Source organism: Gnatocerus cornutus, chromosome 6 (assembly GCF_029298725.1).
Source record: "Gnatocerus cornutus isolate USDA-ARS CGAHR chromosome 6, icGnaCorn1.1, whole genome shotgun sequence".
NCBI lineage: Eukaryota > Metazoa > Arthropoda > Insecta > Coleoptera > Tenebrionidae > Gnatocerus > Gnatocerus cornutus.
This window is the reverse complement of record NC_142238.1, coordinates 12721201-12741011: the sequence shown is the minus strand read 5'-3', so window position 1 is coordinate 12741011 and position 19811 is coordinate 12721201. Positions and strand designations below refer to the sequence as shown.

The following is a 19811-nucleotide window of genomic DNA, read 5'->3' as shown; positions in this document are numbered from 1 at the left end:
CCCATCAATTGGATAATTGACTTTTAGCAGTCATGTTGGACGTTCTGAGAGATTATATCTCTGAGGGGACAACAAAACATTCGCCACAAATTCTTGTTGTACTAAATTCCAAAGAGTAATAGTTTGAGGAATACTAGAGAAAGTTTTGTAAATTTAGTTTAAATGCTCTTACCATTTTTATCGGCGCTCATATTTATGTCCATTTCATTTTAATGAGATTCTACGCGGAAGCTACTTTACCGATATCTGTATTGTCTCCTGCGCACCTGTGGTCTGAAAGTAGAAGGAGGTTTTCTTTTTAATTGAAATAAGCACATCTTTTGGCTAAACGCATATTAACTGCAAGTCGCGTTTGAAAAATATGCAGCAAAACTTTATTTAGTTTGACTTGTGTTATTTATTTTCAATATTGGAAAGTTTACTTTGATTTTATACCACAACCAACAATTGTGGATGATTTTAGATATCGTACATTAAAAAAATAAATAAATGTTGAACTGTTGAAGTTCGTTCTGCAGGATTCTCATATAATTTTTTTTCTGCCGCGTTTTTATCAAATAGTAAATTCGCAATTGAAGTTCTGCTCGGTTAATTTTAACAGCGTTCGTCTTTAAAACTAAAAAGTTGATCGTCTCTATAAAGAGTATCTACATTGTTCTTGATTCTTTTATTTTTAGCTGTAATCCAGGATTCGTTTCAGTTAATTAGTACCGATATTACTTCCTCCTCCACGAAATTTCAAGAGCATAATAACGAACGTGATAAAATTTAAAATGATCTCGGCTTTTAGCTTTCAGTTGTATCTAATAGCTATTAACAGTGAAATGGCTCAAAATGAATTTCCACGACACCGGAAGTAACAAAACCAGAAATTAAATTTTGCATATAAATTCCAGCCGCTGGGAGTCTGGATAATTTTATCCATGCTAATCTTATTCATAGCTGAGTCGCCACCTTTTGATTCAGTAATTAAGAAGCACAAACTACCTAAATTGTGGTTGTGGGGTTCCTCAAATCAATGGATTTAAATCATGTTATAATTGGCGTGTTTTTGTTAAAACAATATTTTAGGTGTGCAAATGGAATTTATTCGCTGCAGACGGGATGTTATGCCGCCCCCATTGCAGTGGGGCGCCGGCGTGCGGTCCCAAACTCCTATAAAAGCTCACACAAGAGACGTCAAACAGTCTCATCGCAACATATCCAAAGTTGCAACAGGTGAATCCCTGAGTAGTGCCCAAACTTCAAAGCTCGTGAGTATTTTCAAATTATAAGTGGCTTTAAGGAGCTTTCAACGCTGTTCCCAAACCACGACCGGCTGTTATTTTTTAATTTTTACTGCAATTTTTTATTGATCTTTCCATTACTTAAGAAAATAATAGTTGAAAGTTGCCTTCTCCCAATATTTTGTTTGAACTTTCGTGGTTGTTTACCTTGCATACAAACTGAATCAAACTCTTGATATGAATATAAAACTTAAGCGCGTATTTATTTTTTAACTCAAGCGTGAACAACGTCGGGAAATTTGATTTCTGTTTAAACTATATTAAAAAAAGAAGAATTTAAACCTCCGTTCAGATAATATCGTTGTAAGGAATGGTTTAATGGGGTTACCCAGAACAGGAGCTGAATTAATCAAAATCAGATTACATTATCTATTATAATTAGGTTTGATAAATTGTTGGTGGCACCACAAATTGGAGAATGAAGAAAAAGACTAATTAACTTTTGGTTGCGAAAAGTTGGAATCTCGTTTAAATCTTTTTCTCGTACACGAAAATATTAATATTAAAACTTTGCCGGTGCCTATTGATATCAGAGGCAAAAAATCAGGTCTAAAGTTATAATTACTAATTGAACAACTTTATAGGTAAGTTTTTTCGATGTAACACTACCCGACTCGATTTAATTTTTGGATGCTATCGGCCGAATATTTATGATAACACCGGTATCAGCAGATAACTTCGTTCCGCTGCTTGATTTATGTACAAAAAAACTTTTATGAATAGAATTACAACAAAATTTATTGCGTTCATTATTTGAAAATATTGCGTTAATTTAACCGATTACTGTTGCTAGAATAGCTTATTATCAGCAAAGCGTTGCTTAAATGGCTTAAACCCGCAAATATGCACTTTGCATTAACAATCATCTCTTTGTTACAACAGAGATGAATTAATTAGAGATACATTGGTGGATTAAGTCATTGTTTCTTAACACCTTCGCTAACTTTTCGCTTTAAAACGATTTCTAATTCCAATTTCTTACAAAGCCCCCGATTCGCTTTTAAAGTAAATTAACGAATAATAGGTTGTTACTGTTTATCAAGAACAAACGCAACTTCTCTCAGAAATTAATTACAGGATCACAAAGTGTGTTTGTTGTCAGTTTAATAAATCTTCGAATTTTAGGGAAATTAAATAAGATGTTGGTATTAGCGGGTAACTCGTGTTGGATATTTCGCAACTGGGGGAATGGAATACATTTCACAGTTTGTAATTTAAATTTATGATATAAGCGTAATTGTAGAGAAATAAAAAAATGATAAAAATTTCTGAGAAGAAAAATTAAGATGATTGTTTCAAACAAACAATGAGGCCCGAGTTTGTTGTTTCAGGATATTGGAAACGTTTTATTATGTTTAAAAGTTCTCGATAAATTGCCAATCGTTAAGGTAACTTTCAAATGGACGCATTTCTTTTTAATTAATTCTTCACACAAAAAATTCAAATTTTCTCGTAATCAGATTGTGTATTACAATTTAAGACATTTTGGTTAATTTTATTTTCAATTTTAGTGCAATTAGCCGAATTAATTCTGTCTAAAAGACTTTGGATTAGTAATTATTTCTGGCCCAATTTACTACAGTCTGAATTATCTTCACAGTCTATAAAATGGACAAATATTTTTATTTATTCTAATTTAGACAATTTTAGTCGTTGTCTTAATTTTTTTTTCAATTTGGTTTAGATATTTTAGTGCATTTTAGTGCATATCAATTTATGTCAAGTTCATCTTATGAATAGCTTAATTTAGCTTACTCATTCCAATCTATTATTTATTTTTATTATTAATAGATATTATAATAATGCTAGAAATAACGTAATTGTTTAGTTGAAAATTAATGATTTTAATTGATGATTATCTATTGGCATTTCCAGTTTCCAGGAAATAAAAATGTTCTATTTTTAGTCTTTTTAAAACACAAACTTACGATCTAATTGAATTAATTTCACGTTTGCTAATTGAGAATACTCTTTGGTCTCAAGTTAAAAGTGACTTTTATGTCGACCTACACTGAATTTTTAAATTGTTTGTCGTTGCTTTTTTCACATAAATACCTCCAAATTTCTTAAATAAATTATACTCTGTAAGCACACTAAACGGAGTAAGAGCAGAATTTTATTCGCGGAACTTAAAAGAATTTTCAACTTTTTTCAGGATTAAAAGAGGTTCTAGAAAAGCGGCTTGCCTACTTAATTGGTATCAACTTCCATCACAATTTCCCCAATACGCGGCAATGCACATATCATGTTAATTTTTTTTCTAGCATGATTGTATTTAAATTACATGCGCACGGATCACGCAAAAAATTAAATTAATTCTCTTTGATTCCCGTGTAGGTTTTACATGAAAGTTTCTCGGTGTTAATATAAGATTACAAATTTCCACAAGACTTGATTTTCTTTGATCACAAGATAATTATGCACATTAGCTTTCCTTTAAGGAATTTAACTTAGTTTTGATAACGAATTAACTTCCACGTAATTATTCTCGTAAATTAAAGGCCGTGAGGGCGTTAAAATCGAGTTTAATACGTTGTCATACAAATTCGACTATCTCCTGTAATAAGAGAATTAACAACACTGCTTCAGTTTCTGTGTAATTCATCATTCACGTGCTAATTACTTCGTAATTGAGGGAGACATTGAGGACCTACTGCAATTTTTAAACACTATTATAACACGTGAGTTTATTTCCTAAACGTGCTTTATTTGAACAGTAAAACGGAACGAGCTTTAGTTTACTAATCAGGTAATAAAAATTAGATGTCTTCATAAAAATGTCACATGCACACTTTGAAAAAAGATCAAATTTGGCAAAAATTGAGGGGGCTGCAACGTTGTAATTGCGGTGGAAATTACCGATATTTACATCTGTATCTAATAATAAAAATAAAATCTAGTGTTTAACGACCTCAGCAGATATCTCATTTAATTAATTGTTGATAGATTTGTTATTCTTTGAATTGTTTTAAGAGTTGTGGATTATAAATAACGTGTGATCCACAAAATTTTTATTTAAAGTAGGCCTTGACAAAATTTACGTAGGTCGAGAAAAAATTTGACAGTAGTTTGACATTTGACATTTGATTTAATTTCAATTAGTTTTCAATACATTATTCATTCTGGAAAGACAAACGATACATTTTCTCTTATTGTCACCTCGTAATGTTACATTTTGTCATAAAAAAATTTTTATATCAAAAACAAAATTTCACTCCGACATGACTTCTATGTTTGTCTCTCTCTTTCATGGCCTACCCTAAACAAAAATTTTGTGGCTCACATGATATAAAGATTTATTTTAAGCGATCTACATTTACACGCTTCTTGTATAAATTTTCATTTACATATTCGATTCTCTTACTTGTTCAAACTGGTGTGAAACCTGAATTTTTGTTTTTTTTTTTAATTTCTCTTAACAATTTTTTTGAATAAAAGTCTTTCAATCTTTGGGAGGCCTAACATTGTAGTAACTTTTAAAATTTATTTGTATTAATGTTCGTCGCAATTTTTTGTTTGCCGAATTTTATGGATTCTTCTTTGAATTGCATTTTAGATTTATTTAATTTTTAGGATTTTTTGTTTTAGCATTCTCAGGTTTCGAGACTATCACTTTCTTTAGAAGGAATTTAAGCAGTAAAGAAAAAAGTGCTTTTTTAAAATTACTTTTAAAAATTAATGCATAATGTGATGGCGTGAGGAGAAATTTAATTGTATTTTCAAAGCTGTAGGTTTAAGCTCTCCCGCTTAGATTCTAAGAATTTTGTTTTTTCTATTTTTCTATGTTGTCAGAACTTCAGTTAATTAGTTAATGGATGTTTTATGTTTTCATCTTTGCAAGTTCTCTGAGGAAAAAGAAAACCTGAAATTATTAAAACTAACCTTCAATTAATTTCTTCTTTGTTATTTCACTTGTCCACCTTTTGCTCTTTGCGCCAAAAGCGCATTAAAATTTTAATATCACAATTATGAAAAACATTCGTATCGCAATGAGGGTAACAGCGTCAAATACTCGCCGAGGGCGCTTTATCTGAGTATTAATGCAGAAGTCTTGTTCAATCCACCTTTATTTTCAAATTCAATACGCTCAATTCCACCCATTAAAGTTGTAATAAAGTCTTTTATTTTTAGTAGTCGCATAAATGTTACAACAGAGTTATTACTTGTTCCAGAAGGAAGTTTAACGCAGTTTCATCAGGAATATGAGGTGGTCCGCTCTGTGGTGGTTTGCTGCAATCGCAGCCGTGGTCATGCTCGAAGGAAACTGGGCAAATGGAGCTCCAAGTCCCAGGAATGAGAACATGTTGGAAAAGCTTCTCGAACTAGACAAAATGTACTCCTCTGTGGCCAGACCGAGGTAATCTCAATAATATCTTTATTTCCATATTCGCATGATGTAATCCCAGCTTTCTGTGTTAAATTAAAGAGTTTTGCCCATATGTTTCAAAAAAGTGGACAGGAAATGAATAAAGAGATTATCTACCGAGCGTTGAGTTCGTGATAAATTAAAAGTTGAGAGAACTCTCATTTTAAAGTGCATTTACGGAAAAGAACGATCTAGTTCTTTCGTACAATTGTTAAATTAAATTTTCTAAATTAGAAAATGAAAAATATACCTGGCTTTTGAAACTTTAAACTCGGAAGTTCTTGGATATCACTTGCGCGTCTCATTAAACTTAAAGAGTATTTGCTTCTTTCAAAGTTTTGATTTATGTGTTTGACTTTGATTATCAGCCTCAGAGGGATTTAATACTTTCGAAAATTACAACTTATTGACCCGAGTTATGCTACTAATTTACAGAAAAACATCAATTAAATGTACATTTGTTCCTATTAATAAAACTACTTACCTAACTTAACAAACTTATACTTAGTTAATTAAAAAATTGAATAATTTACTACATTGTTCTAGTTCTCATAATTAAAATTCTATTTTTATTTGTTGCACGACGTGTTTTGATGATAATAAATTCACAATCTTCCAGAACAAAAACTTAATGTTTATGTAAATATCACATTATTATAAACAACGTAGTAAAGGTCAGTGCAATTTATGTATGTTGATTATTTTTTTATTAACTGCGGCTAATTTATTTGTGATGTCATGAAATTTTCATTACACTCACCGATTTTTTATTACCACAAAACATTTTTCTAGAACCATGCACTTCAATTCGGGGTCATCCTACGCATTCCTAAACCTCTGCGCTAATGTCTGGAATAATTAATGGGGAATACAAGTGTCTTTTATCTGGCGCTGAAACTGATTTTTTGTTGGTCGCTATTTTTTATTGCTCTGAAATATTTGTTACATCCCTCATGCAGACTTCAGCATAATGACGCTTTTTGCAGTCCATATACCACACGTAATTTTATGAGGTGCAAAATGTGATTTCATCAATTTGCATTGTTGCTTCCGCCACTGTTTCTTCTTTGTTAAATGTTGTCTTGGTGTTTTTGTAGCAATTATGGGCCTAATTGGGAATGTGAAAAGTTTTGTTGTCACTTTTTTTGACTAATGAGAGGTAGAAAGTTGTGTTTGCCTTGTGGTGAAGTTAAAATTGGTTGATTTGTTTTAGATTTAAATTAAATTGTTTGAAATGTGCGCCTACTTGTTCAATAATTTTATTGAGCTTTCGAACAATGCAACTGTCATTATTGAACAATTAATTCAATTGGAATAGTCAAACTGCAACGGTCTGACAACTTATTGGTGGTTTATTGATTTGTCCAACATTAAATTACTGTTTTTTTTATATTTTTGTTTAAACTCTAACGGTAAATAGTAAATTATATAAACAACCATTTTTTCAAAACCTTTGACCTAAAATATGTTTCAAATTTTAATTAAAACAATAAAACATGTATTAGTAGATACGAAACGTAATTAGCAAGCAGCCCATCCACCAATTTTAATAACCAAAATACAGCAAATTTATCTTGTTTATTTACTAAGCAAACTCGTTTTATCCAAAATTGAAAAAAGTCACTCATTTTTAATTGGAATTTTGTTTGCTTTTTAGTTTCGTGAACCGAATTCATTATTAGACTAAATTAAAGGAAATGCGAAATAAAACAATTCTAATACTTCTTTTATGTGAAAAACAATTTTAATTGAATTAAAATAAAAATTAATTTGTTTTTAATTTTTGAAGCGCCGCGGGTTAAAGATCTAAAAGTAAAATATGAAAAGTGAACCCGGCGCACCCACCATTTTTAACAAATAAAGTTTTGCAGTCAACAGCAGTAATTTCTTCGTGCGTTGTGATAAAAAAAAATTCCGTTTGACAGTAATTAACTGATAAAGTCGACAATAAATTGAAGTCCAAATTTTGCTGAAAGCTACAATTGTAATTATGCTGACAGAAAGTGCATTTTTATTGCCGTTTCATCTCAAAATAACTTATAGCGAATAATACATTAATAAATGTCAATAATTATTTCATCACACACGTCTTAAAATCTAATTCGCTAAGTGATTCTCTTTATGTCGCGGCAACACGCCGTACTTTGAAGCCTCCCTGATGGAAGCCGATTTAGTCAACTTTGCGAGATTAAGGAGCACTATGGCAATCAACCGTAATTCTCTCGAAGAAAACTTGGAACCATCATTTACGCGATCCGTTCACTTTAATGAGCAAAAATTAAAATCTTAATTGCGCGCTAAATAAGAATAATTATGGAAAACACCGCCAAGGACCAATTAGTCGCCAAATTTCATTTCATCGAAGTTTCTTTGATGTTTAAAACATCTAATGACTCGGGTATTAAATTTTTTATCCCTGTAGAAGTTGTTTGTAATTTATCTGCACGTTTTGTATACTATTTTTTCCAAGTGGGTGTGCATGCGTTGTAAAACTCGTGCGAGCTAACGCGTGCTGGTGGTAGGTAGTGTGCGCAGCGGCCCGATCCAACATGATACTGATAGTATGGGTCCCAAGGTACAACGTGCCATCAACATGTTAAGACTTCAGCATCTTGATCGTCTCTATGCCGACCGAGCTCGTCCCAGGTGAGCAAGTTGCTCCAACTTACTCCACACATCCTGTCTATGGTTCTTTTACATTTTTTACTTATTTTTACCTATTATTCTGCACGATATTGTCAATATGAATACGGAACTTTTGGTTCCATTTTTATTTGATTTTTTTTTGAGATTTTGTGAATTCGTAATTTCGTGAAACTTGTAATAAAGAAATCAAAAACAGTAATTTTATCGTTTTTAGTCGCCAAAAGTTTTAGAAATTTCTGATTGATTCTTAAAATGATATATTCAAGAATTCATACTTCCTGCTCTATCCTTTTGCCGCAATAATAAATAGTGACTTTTCAAATTCGATTAATATAGACTACTAGAGTTACACGTTTTAATAAAGTTTTCCTAAAGTTTTTCGAGTTTTTAAATCTTTTTTTTTTTCAGTTTTTTGGCTCTACAGCTTTTTGAATTAGCGTTATTAATATGAAAGTAGAAGTTCTTAAAAATTTCTTCAAATTTTAGTGTTATAGTGGAAGCTTTATAGAATTCTTAAATAGTATAGTAAAGTACCAACTCACAAAACGGTGACAATTGAAAAACAATGCATTAATGTAACTCTTAAAGCATCGAATCAGCAAATAACATTCATTTTTAGCAAGATCTCGTCCAATGGTAGTGTTTTACGCACTAGACATAGTTTGAACAACATGTCGTGTGCGTAATATTCATTTCGCACGGGTAAGAAATTTAACGATCAAAGACGAAGAAAGTCACAAATACAACGTAATAAATTTCTAAACATTTAAACAATTTGAAGGATTTTAACCTAGAAGTGCGGCTCTAAAATATTTAATAGCACTTTCCCCAACTAGTGCAGAAACTGGAAACAATAAAGGAATAAACATGTAAATTAAAGCAGATAATAACAGGAATTTAGCTCACAGACAGATAAACAAAACAACGTTAATTTTGAGGGTCTGCGTGGTAATGAATTGCCAGCTATTAACACGAAATTGAGGTTCGTTTAAAGTTGTGCAAAATCACAGCAATTTATGGACCGTAATATGTCTTAAGAATGACTATAATTTCATGAATATTCAAGTCTTGGAAAGATACGCGGAAGTGTAGAAGAAACAAAACCTTAAAACATTCGTGTAATTTTTACAAATGGAAATTTTTTAAAGTGATAAATGTTCTGTTTTGTTGAACAAACTCGTTAAAACAATCGTAACTTGGAACCTGTGTAGATCAACCAATATTAGCTTTTCTCACATTAGTTTTTACTACGAATAAAACTATTTACCCATTTGAATTGCGGTAACGAGATTATAAATTCCAGTCAAAGGTTTTGCATAAAGTGGCTTTAACTTCGGTTGCAATTATTTTGTTTTAGATGTATTTTATGCCGTAATAAACGGGATCCACTTATCTGTAGTAAAAGTGTTGCTTATCTTCTAATTGTGATTTTCTTTTCGTTGTTCGTGGTTTACTTTTAAAACTTTTACTCCATTCTTTTACAAAATTGCACAACAAACTGCGGTCACTTAATCTAATTTATCAGTTTATTGGAATGGATGGAAAAGTTAATAACAGCGAGAAGAAAGCTAAATTTTATGATCGTTTTGCATTTATTGTGTTAGATGTGTTAATTATCATAAATTACGCGAAGTTGTAAATAAATGCTTTTTATGGTGAGTGTTGAATGAGTGACGTCTGCTGTCATAGTGTAAATGCAAAAATTTATTTGCATACTCATTTTTGCACATCCAAGGCTGGGCAATCAAATTCTAGCTTCTGTTTTATCGTTTATGTGCTCTGATTTTCTGCATGATAAATTTCAGGATCATAAATCCAGTCCTGTGGTGTTTGTTTTATAAAGATCATTTGAGTTAGGTACAGGTAATGAAAATTGAAAATGCCTCAGGTGAACAAGAAGTTGATTCATTATTTCTCGAGTTACAATTGGGAAATCTTGTAGTTTGCTCGTTGTTTGTTGAATCGAAGCAATTTTTAATAAAATTATACACATTAATCTCTAGTTAAAAAGTTCTTTTATTCAACACTGAATCAGCCACAATGGACACGAATATATTTACATGGAGCAGAAAGGTTGTTTAGTTTTCAATCCAAGCTTCAAATAAATGGAATTTTACCTGTCACAAAGTTAAACTTTGATTTTCTTCTGTATTTTAAAATACTGCTCCCAAACTGAATTTAAAAGTGGAAAATTGACAATGAATCTCCACGATTGCATTTATGGAAAAATAACAGTAAAAGTTCATTTTTCAGTACCAACTGAAAATCTCTGAAAATAGAGTTGCAGCTGTCCAATGATCAAAGTTTGTTTGAAACAGAACTTTGCAGACTCGAAAATACCGATTGATGCTACAAAATGTTTTTTAATTATTTTAATTAGCTTCTTATTTTCTCCATGGAGAAGTTAACTTGTCGTTTACGACTCTACTTAATGCTTGAGGTCGTGTCAAATAAACCATCCGATGTAATTGTTTAGTTCCGTCAATATCTTAATCCTTTATAGCAAATTTCTTTACTTTATCGAGGTTGATGTCGTTTGACCTTTCTTCGTGGCGGAATTTTGCCCTTTCTACAATAATATTGAAATTTATAATTTATCATTGGGCATAGGCGACCAACAATACACCGCCATTGCACTGTTTTGATTAAATTATCCCGAAATTGGATTTTAAGTATCGTCACAATGAAATCTGTTATTTCAATTACTGAAAACGCAAATATGCAAAAATAATAAAACCGAGAGCACATTGGAATCTATAAAGTCCAAACTTAATCAATGACTCGTGTTGGTTTTCAATCCCTTGAGTCTAACATAGGAGGAGGCTTTAATCATCAATGAACCATCAAGTGAACCCGAAATAAAAAAAATATTTGTCCAGAGACTCCAATTTTGAGTTTTTTCAGTCGCATGATTTTGCTCTATTTGAAATGTGTCAAAAGCAGTAGATTTTCTTTCATTTAGTAAATGCACATTTTCCATTTCCCACAAAATCTCCACCTTGCGTGTTGACACACAAAGCATTGCCACAAACATTTATTTTGCCTTAAAGAGCTCGCGATTTCACACCGAAGTATGTAGAGAATAAATATTTAACAGTTTAACATGGGTCGTGTAAAAAACCGCATTTAAACCACTGCTATCACCGGCGTTGATCAACTCCGGAAATTAACACGAGGTACTCTTTGTTCTTGTCCTATCTGTAATTCAGCCTCACATAACGAAAAGCCTGTAAAGCCAATAAATCTGTAAATAAACTCAGATCAAACATGAAAGCTCACTGATATTTCAGCTTGAGTGAGTTTAATATGTTTTGCAGAGCCAGAAGAAGCAACAGGTAATGATCTGTTTGATTTCAGGTACGGAAAGCGAATGGAAACCAACTCCAATTTTGCACCGATTGAATACGAAGGTCAGGTAAGAAAATTGGGTTTTTCCTCTTTTGTTGAACTTTGACACATCTAAGTAAACTTAAATATGAACGGTTGTGATAACGGAAATTGCGTGGGAGTTTTGGTTTCTTTTTAGAGAAATCTCACAAAAAGCTACTTGCGTAGACTAATCATTTATAGTTGCTCCATTAATTTCAGGTTTTTAGTTTACTGAACGCAACGCAGATGATTTAGTAATTACCGCGTTAGGATAAATTTATTTCAGAAATAAAATCTACAATTTTGATGCGCTCTATTTGGTTCACGAAGTGTTAAATCGCATTAAATAAAATGTTTACTTGGTGTGTCAGCTGATGTTACTTTTCTTTATGTTTATTTCGAGATATTTGAATATGAAATTTTTTTGTGGATTTTTTTTAATGAAATGAGGCTATTGTTAATTTTTTTTTGGCAATTACGGTGGCTTTCGTATCTTTCTGAATGCTCTGGTTTCTCGTTATAAAAGGATGTTTATCGTTCTTTTTTGGTTGTTCAAGGAAACTATTAATACACTGAATCTATAGTTGTATATTTGTGTCTGTGAAAATGTAACTAAGCAGGAATTATATTTGCATTATTTTGAAAGCTGCTTTGTTTTCTATTTACATTTATCTCGTTTCTAAACTTTTATCTTTTGTTTACAAACCTGTAAGAAATTCTTAATGTTTTGCCGAACCAATTTTCGAAATTCGAGAAAATGCTCTAAATTGCTTTATTAAAAAAATAATTTGATTAATTAATTCATTAGTTAATTGAATGTTGACAATAATCTAATCTTTTCAAATTTTATTGCTTTTTTGTCTCGTCTTGAAAATGACAATTTCTAAAATTTGCCCCTGTTACTAAAAAAAATTGGTATTTGGAACAGAAAATGAAGAAGTCAAAAATAGTAATTTCCCTTAAGATTATTGTTCTAGGGTCAAAATTACCAAAATTACAGGTCCGAATGGAAAATATTGAAATCTTTTGCTTCGTCTTAAAAATTAAAATTTCTAAAATCTGTCCCTGTTACTCAAAAAAATTAGGATTTAAATCAGATAAGCATCAAGTTAAAAATAGTAATCTTTTCAAATTTCAATGTTCTAACATTACAATTACCAAAATTACAGGTTTGAATGTAAAATATTGGAAACTTTTGGTTCTTCTTGAAAATGAAAATTTCTAAAATCCGTCTGTTGCTTAAAAAATTGGAATTTGAAACAAACAATTAACAAGTCAAATATAGTAATCTCCTTAAATTTCAATATTTTACAAACAAGACAAGTTAATAGTAGTGCGAATTTAAATTTTTTATTTCTCTATGCTCGTACCAATAGCAGAGTAAACATTTCAACATTTTATTTATAATTTCAATAAAAGTATTGTTTTAAAAATAATATATTGATTATAAAAAATGACCATTTTATTAGTAGGAATTAAAAGTCAAACTGATAAAAAGCATTGAAATGTTAATTGTGGCGCATCCACCATTTTGAGCAATCTAAAACATTCACATATTTTTTCTGGAACAACTTAGAGGTTTTTTAATTTAATTTTATTTAAAAATATTTAAATTTGGATAGTCGAGGTAGTCATTTTAACTGCTTCCTCAAATCAAATTATGCCATCGCCGTTTTCCGAAGAACTTCAAAAGAACTCGATGGAAAGCATATTTGGCCTCCGATCAAAGCGAGGGGAGAATTTAAAATCCTCTTCGATATTATCCACAAGTTGTTAATCCAATATAAATGCAAGAGTTTATAAAAATTGAAACGAGTTCGCTCCTACTGAAATGTATCTTTCTGAAACGGCGACATAAATTGAATGTGTAACAACTAATAAATAACTAGAGTCGATGAATACGTAACTTATTACATAAATAAATCATTTTTCATTAACAAAACGTGATTAAACGTAATTTATGGAAACCTCAGATTGTAAAAATTAAGATAAAATGCACAAAGAATCTTGAAAGCATATTAATTATTTGCAATAAAATAGTCAAGAATGTAGGTTAAGTGTATAATAATTATTGCTTCATGAATGCACCGCACTCGGTGAGATCAGTTTGTATTAAAAGTAACAATAATTACTCCCTTTTTTTGGTCTGTTAATTACAGCAAAAAATCAATGTTCAATTATTATTAATGCCACTTTCGCATTTCTATTAATAACACTTATTTAATAAGATTCTTTTCTCTCGGTTCAAGTTTCCGGAATAAATCGAAGGAGAAATACGGTAATGGCATTCTCTTCACTTTTCGAAACGCTATTTGTTCTTTATATGTCTCAACACGTATTCCAATAACTAAATTGTGGCTCGTCGCGAACTTGCAAAAACTTTATAGAAGATAGAGTGAACCTTTTTTTTCTAAAAACATCATTATTAAGGGGCTTATGGAGTTGGAAGAAGTTGTACATTAGTGTTGAGAATATTGCAAAGTGGGAATGCGTTGGAGAAAGTTCACACTGTGACAACAAAAAATAGTAAAGGACATGATCGTGCTGTTTTACGCTTTTTCCCTGTCGAAATTTCTTCTCCTTCAGTAGGCATAATTTTACAAGCCCCGCAATTTAGACGTAAGTCTTGTTATATATGCAATACTCCTCCACACTGTTGCACATCATGTGTTGTGTGTATCATGAATAGGTAATGATGAGAGACGAAGTTTCTAAGTTCATAAAAGACCTTTATTAATATTATGTGCTTATCTCCTCGAACTCACTACATACAATTTAGGTAAAATTTGTTCTCAACTTCTTCGTGGTTTGCGTAACGAGTGAAGTTGTTTATTATTCTATTAGGGAGAGATCTCTATATGAGCACCTTTTCCTGATGACTTTCCCTTTTCCTATAAATATTTGTTACGCTTAGTCGAAAGTAGAGTACGATAAAAACAATGCGATCTACTAAAGATATTGTAATGTTAACCTTGAAAGTAACTGAAGAAAATTGTTTCGCGTGAAAATCAAAACTCTCGCTAGTCAGCTGAGCTGGAGAATAGAAAGTAACGGCCTACCACAACATTTTTTATTTTTCAATCAGAGTTCTTGTAGCGAAATTATTAATTGTAGTAAACGACACGTGTGATTTTAATATGACAACCATCAAGTACAGAGCGTGTTACTACCTCCATTTAGCAATGGAGATGTCACTTACATTGGACTGTTGACAAATTTAACATTGCTGGCAACTGATTGCTGTGATACGCAAAACTTAATCAAACAATGCGTCATTTAATGAATTTGAATGTGTTTTTAATTGTCCATTTATCGCCTAATGTGTTAATTCCATTAGGAGGTAATTTGCAAGTAACGCCTGTATAACAGATTACACCGAATTACATATTTATATTATTAAAAAAATTTATAGCCATAGCATAATTAATGTAAAATTAGCGGCGAGAGATTATTTTTATTTATTTTTTAGTCAATTAAATTTTATGATGTCAAGGAAAAGTGGCGCATTGAGCGAAATTAAAACGGTTATGTAGTGCCATTCTCATTATATCTCGTTTTTTGTATTTTTGAACGATAATTTACGCACATTATACTTATATCAGGCTCGTGTTCTATCAAAAACACAATAAACACGTGGAAATGCATTCACGTGCAAATGATAGATTAAATTTTGTTAAACAAGGGCAGTTGCGATTACTACGAAAACAATTTATTAACGTAATTGAACTTTTCGAAGGGAAATTAATATTTGTAACCAGTAATTGTGACTTTTATAACTATGTATGTATGTATGTACATGAAAACCAATTTCCATTTTATAGTTTTTCGCAATAAGAAATCTGTTTTCTATTTAGGATTTTTTTCAATAAATTCTCGAAATGTAGTTTTTTCTCGTAAAATTTTATGACATCCGCAGAGAGATAATGATTTATTAAAAAATAATAGAAAAATATATAGTTATTTAGGATATTTAGGATCGGATTTTTAGCAACAAATACGCAAGAAAAACAATTGAAAACCCGCATTTCTGAAAATTCGGGAAAATTTTCCACCGAAATAGAACTACATTGAATTTCACCAATTGAATTTTTGAATTTGAAACATCTAAGACCGGCGGATTCTTAGCAAGAAAAGCGCGAGAAAAACGATTGCAAAAACCGCTTTATATGTCAAAGTTTCGAAAATATGCAAGATTGACAATTCCGGAAAACTTTTTCACAAAAATAGAATTACATTCGAATTTGAACAATTGCATTTTGGAATTATGCACATGTAAGACCGAATTCGTAGCGACCAAAGTGCAAATCAAACGATGGCAAAAACTGCAATTTCTTAAAAACTAAGTACTTGAGGGGTTGGGAATTTGGAAAGCAAAACTGCAACAGCAACAGAATTTTGTGACAAAGAATTGAGAATTTCAAAATTTTCAAATTCATATAAAATCTTAAATTTGAGACTATTTACGATTCGATTTAGAACCGGAGAAACTGAAATATAAAAATAAGAAACCTGAAACTGAGGATTTAAAATGTGACACGTTAATAATAAAGTCATCAGTGAAGCAATTTTAAAAAATGGCAGAGAATACGAGGGTAATTCCAAAAATTTTGAGAATAAAACAAGTTAGATCAAAACTGTTTATTACAGCTTTTCGAAACAGGCTTCTTGAGCTTCTATACAAGAGTGCATGCGCTTGAACCAATTCCTAAAGCATCCAGCCCATGCCTCTTGGGGTAGCGCGCTAACTTCGTCCTGGAATGCTTGCATCGCGTCATCAGGACACTGAAACGATCGGTTTCGGGGTCATAGGTGTATACCCAGGTTTTATCATCTGAAATAATCTCTGATACACGATTGGAAGTGTCATCTTCAAAGCGATCTGGCATGCACACCGATCTACGCGCGCGTCCTTTTGCTCCTGCCTCGGCTGGTGTGGCACCCAACGCGATGCAATTTTTTTTACTCGCAGATGTTGGTGCAAAATGCTGTCCAACGCTGCCGATCTAATGTTTAAGATGTGCTGAATCTCGCAACATGCGATTCGACAGTTATTCACTATTAGTTCCTCGACAGCATTAACGTTTTCTGGAGTAACTGCGGTTGAAGGTCGGCCGCTTCTTTCTTCATCCGTCAATGTTACACGTCCGCGCCGAAATTCACCATACCAGCGGTAAGCCGTTGCTTTGGAAGGACTTTCATCCCCAAATGCCCCTTTTAATTTTTCAAGGCACCGTTCCTCCTTTATGCCAACTTTGAAGTCGTACAGGATCATCGCCCAGAAATGTTCTCTGGTCAGTTTCATTTTTATGACTGATTCGCGCTTCTATTATAGACTAAAGGGGTTAGGTCATAGGGGGTGAGTGAAATTTTTGTGGTATAGTCACCACTAGTCGTCTGTTATTGTCATGAAAACAGATAACTTCTCACCCTTCTTGTTTCTTCTAATCTCAAACCTTTTGGAATGACCCTCGTATGTGAATTTAAATCCTGGAATATAAAAATTTATGATTTTAAGTTACAAAATCTAAAATTTGGAAGTAAGGAAAAGAATGAGCCTTCCAACAAATTAAGGAAAATTTTGAAGGATCTGACAACCTTCAAATCGCAGTTTTGTTTTTGATAACAAAACATTGTTAAATAAAGTGTTTAACCAAGCAAATCGAGAAACAATTTTAGTGTCTAAACTTGTCCGAGCGCATTATTTCCGTCTCTAAATGCTTTATTTGCGTCAACGATACTAATGATTCTTATTAAACTGTCAAACATTGAAAAAATCAGGAAATACATTGTGTTAAACAAAAGACATTAAGTGTTGTACGTATTTACTATAAATAAAAATTCGCCTAGCAAGTAGTTACTTTATTTTACAAGATAATTTTGATAAATTGATAAATAAAATTTTGACCGAACTCGTTGAAATTGTCGTGAATTTTTGTTATTAATAATTTCCGTCGGACAAAATATTTTCTCTCTAGCCAGGATGTGATTGTTAAATTGTCGGCAAACAGATCATAGAGCAAAGATTTGAGGACAGATTTCTTTTAACAAGCAGACAATCACTTCCGACAACTTCTAACTCACAAAATTCCCCTGAACTAATAAAAATAAATCTTGTTCTTTAATAATAGTTGACCTGATTAAAGAAGTTTATCAGAGTCTTCGTCGCTTCATAGGCTGACACTGATTAAATTAATACTGGATATTGCTTTTTTACGGAAATTCCTTCACACTGACGCTGAGAGAAATAGGTTAAAAGAAAGAATAGTTTGTGGGTGACATTATGAAAGGTTGGAGACGAAAACAATTATCAGGACATAGCGTTTAAAATGATAACAAGCAATGTCCGGACTGTTTTATAAATTACCGCTCGTAAATGCCATTTTTAAGAGCAAATTTTTAATTATTTCGCCCGAAGAGACGTCGGCGTCGCTTCAACAGGTTAATAACAGTCGTATTTATTTCCGGCGTTGTCGTTAATTAGACCAGTAAACCAGTAAACAAATGTGTTCCATTTAGTAAAAAAACGTGAAGTTTTGACGGTGGTTTTCTTTTTCTTACAGTATCAAAGTGAGGACGTAGGAGACTGGCTGCCCCTTAGAAGATGAGAAATTCTCTTTCGTAGATATCGTCCCTTCTCCAGCCCCCAGCCCCGTAGACAATCACACTGATTTATTATCATCAAAGCTCATGCAGATAACCTGTTACTTATTGTTGCTAATAATTATCTAGTCCAAATAAAGCATGTTCGTGACCCATTCTATACCTTCCTTTACTACATCCAGAGCCTTCAAAAAACCTCAGACGGATTAACATTAATATTTATGAACGTGGCTTACAAGAGTTAATAAGAATTTCTCTTTATTATGAGCAAAAAACCTGGCGAATGAGTAAGTTGCAGACCTCCCATGACAGCTTCCTGACAAGGTAAGTGGAAGTCTGACACTTTAATGGTGGAACAAAAGAAGGACAATAAATTAGTTATTGTGGAAATTTTGTTACACTTTGGGCTTGGGTAATTCATCAAGTGCCGACAATTTATTAAAAAAACTACTTGTTATGTGTAGGTATAAAGGTGAAAAAATCGGCTCGGCTCAATTCGAATCGTTTGTATCTAAACAATTCACAAAGTTTATCCGGTTTAGCCGCTCTGGAAAAACATTGTTCAATCAAACCAATTAGGTAATTTGAGTAATTTGAAAATTAAACAACTCTTTCAATAAAAAGAAGATAAATGTGTTTTGTTCAACACCGTACTTAAAACCACGCTTCTATTTCATTCTTGCACTCAATGTAAAAGTGTTATAAATTACATTAAACGGTATTTATGACTCAACTTGATTTAGCGGTGCTCTGACTAGCAGCTGACATTTATCTCTTTTATTATGAAAGAAACATTAGAAAATTATAGCTCCTAAGTAAGGTGATATTAGCGAGTTTTGTTTTATGCTAATTCTTAGTTATTAAGTGGAAAAAAGGGGACTGCCTTCTAAACTTTTACTTAAGCGTGGGTAGATCCTATTCAGATGGATTATCAGGCAAGTGCAGATCCAAGAAATGTTTGTAATTATCCTTGGATAAGAATCTCGTGAAAAAACTAGACCTCGGACCAATTACCACAATTGCTTTAGGCCTTACATTTTTGATACCGAATCGAATGAGAGATGCCGATAAATGGAGAAATCTGAACTAGACTTGAAGAATTATGGTTCTATCTATGACTTTTGGCTCAATTTTAACCAACTATGCGAAGAAAGTTAAACTGCCGAAACCAGATTTTACATTCGGTGAAAATAGTCATGAAATTTTATTATAGTTTCGTGTTATTTTAACTGCGCACTTTTTGATAATTCAGAATCAATTAACAAACACGAAAGTTTTTTTACATTACAAATGTTACACTTGACGTCAACGATTGTTTAAAGAGCCAAAATTTTCCTATCGAAAATGAATTTGTAGTGTCACCTATGAGTGCATTGTAAACAATAGAATAAATTTGTGATTATTATTGCTGTTACGTCTCTTATAAAATAGTTATTTGTGTCCGGTTGTATAATAATAATCAATGTTTTACGATATCGTTTAACATCCATAAAGGCGCATTATGAACGGGACCGTATTGATAAAGTAAAACAGACTCTTGTCAT

The 19811-nt window shown here is 32.0% G+C and overlaps 1 protein-coding gene across 3 annotated transcripts; it reads left to right on the top strand.

Annotated features, from left to right (window-relative positions):
* The first annotated feature begins 1173 nt into the window (after positions 1-1173).
* Positions 1174-18427, top strand: LOC148173080 (uncharacterized). 3 transcript variants are annotated; one of them, XM_088039015.1, is made up of 5 exons: positions 1174-1253; positions 5462-5643; positions 8179-8298; positions 11656-11713; positions 18228-18427. In XM_088039015.1, the coding sequence occupies exons 2-5, from the start codon at positions 5489-5491 to the stop codon at positions 18270-18272; spliced, it is 378 nt and encodes a 125-aa protein (XP_087895141.1). In that variant the 5' UTR covers positions 1174-1253; positions 5462-5488; the 3' UTR covers positions 18273-18427. The 3 variants fall into 3 exon arrangements, with proteins under 3 accessions (XP_087895141.1, XP_087895142.1, XP_087895140.1); XM_088039016.1 differs by having other exon boundaries at positions 5459-5643; positions 11656-11708; XM_088039014.1 differs by having other exon boundaries at positions 5459-5643.
* Positions 18428-19811: the final 1384 nt, after the last annotated feature.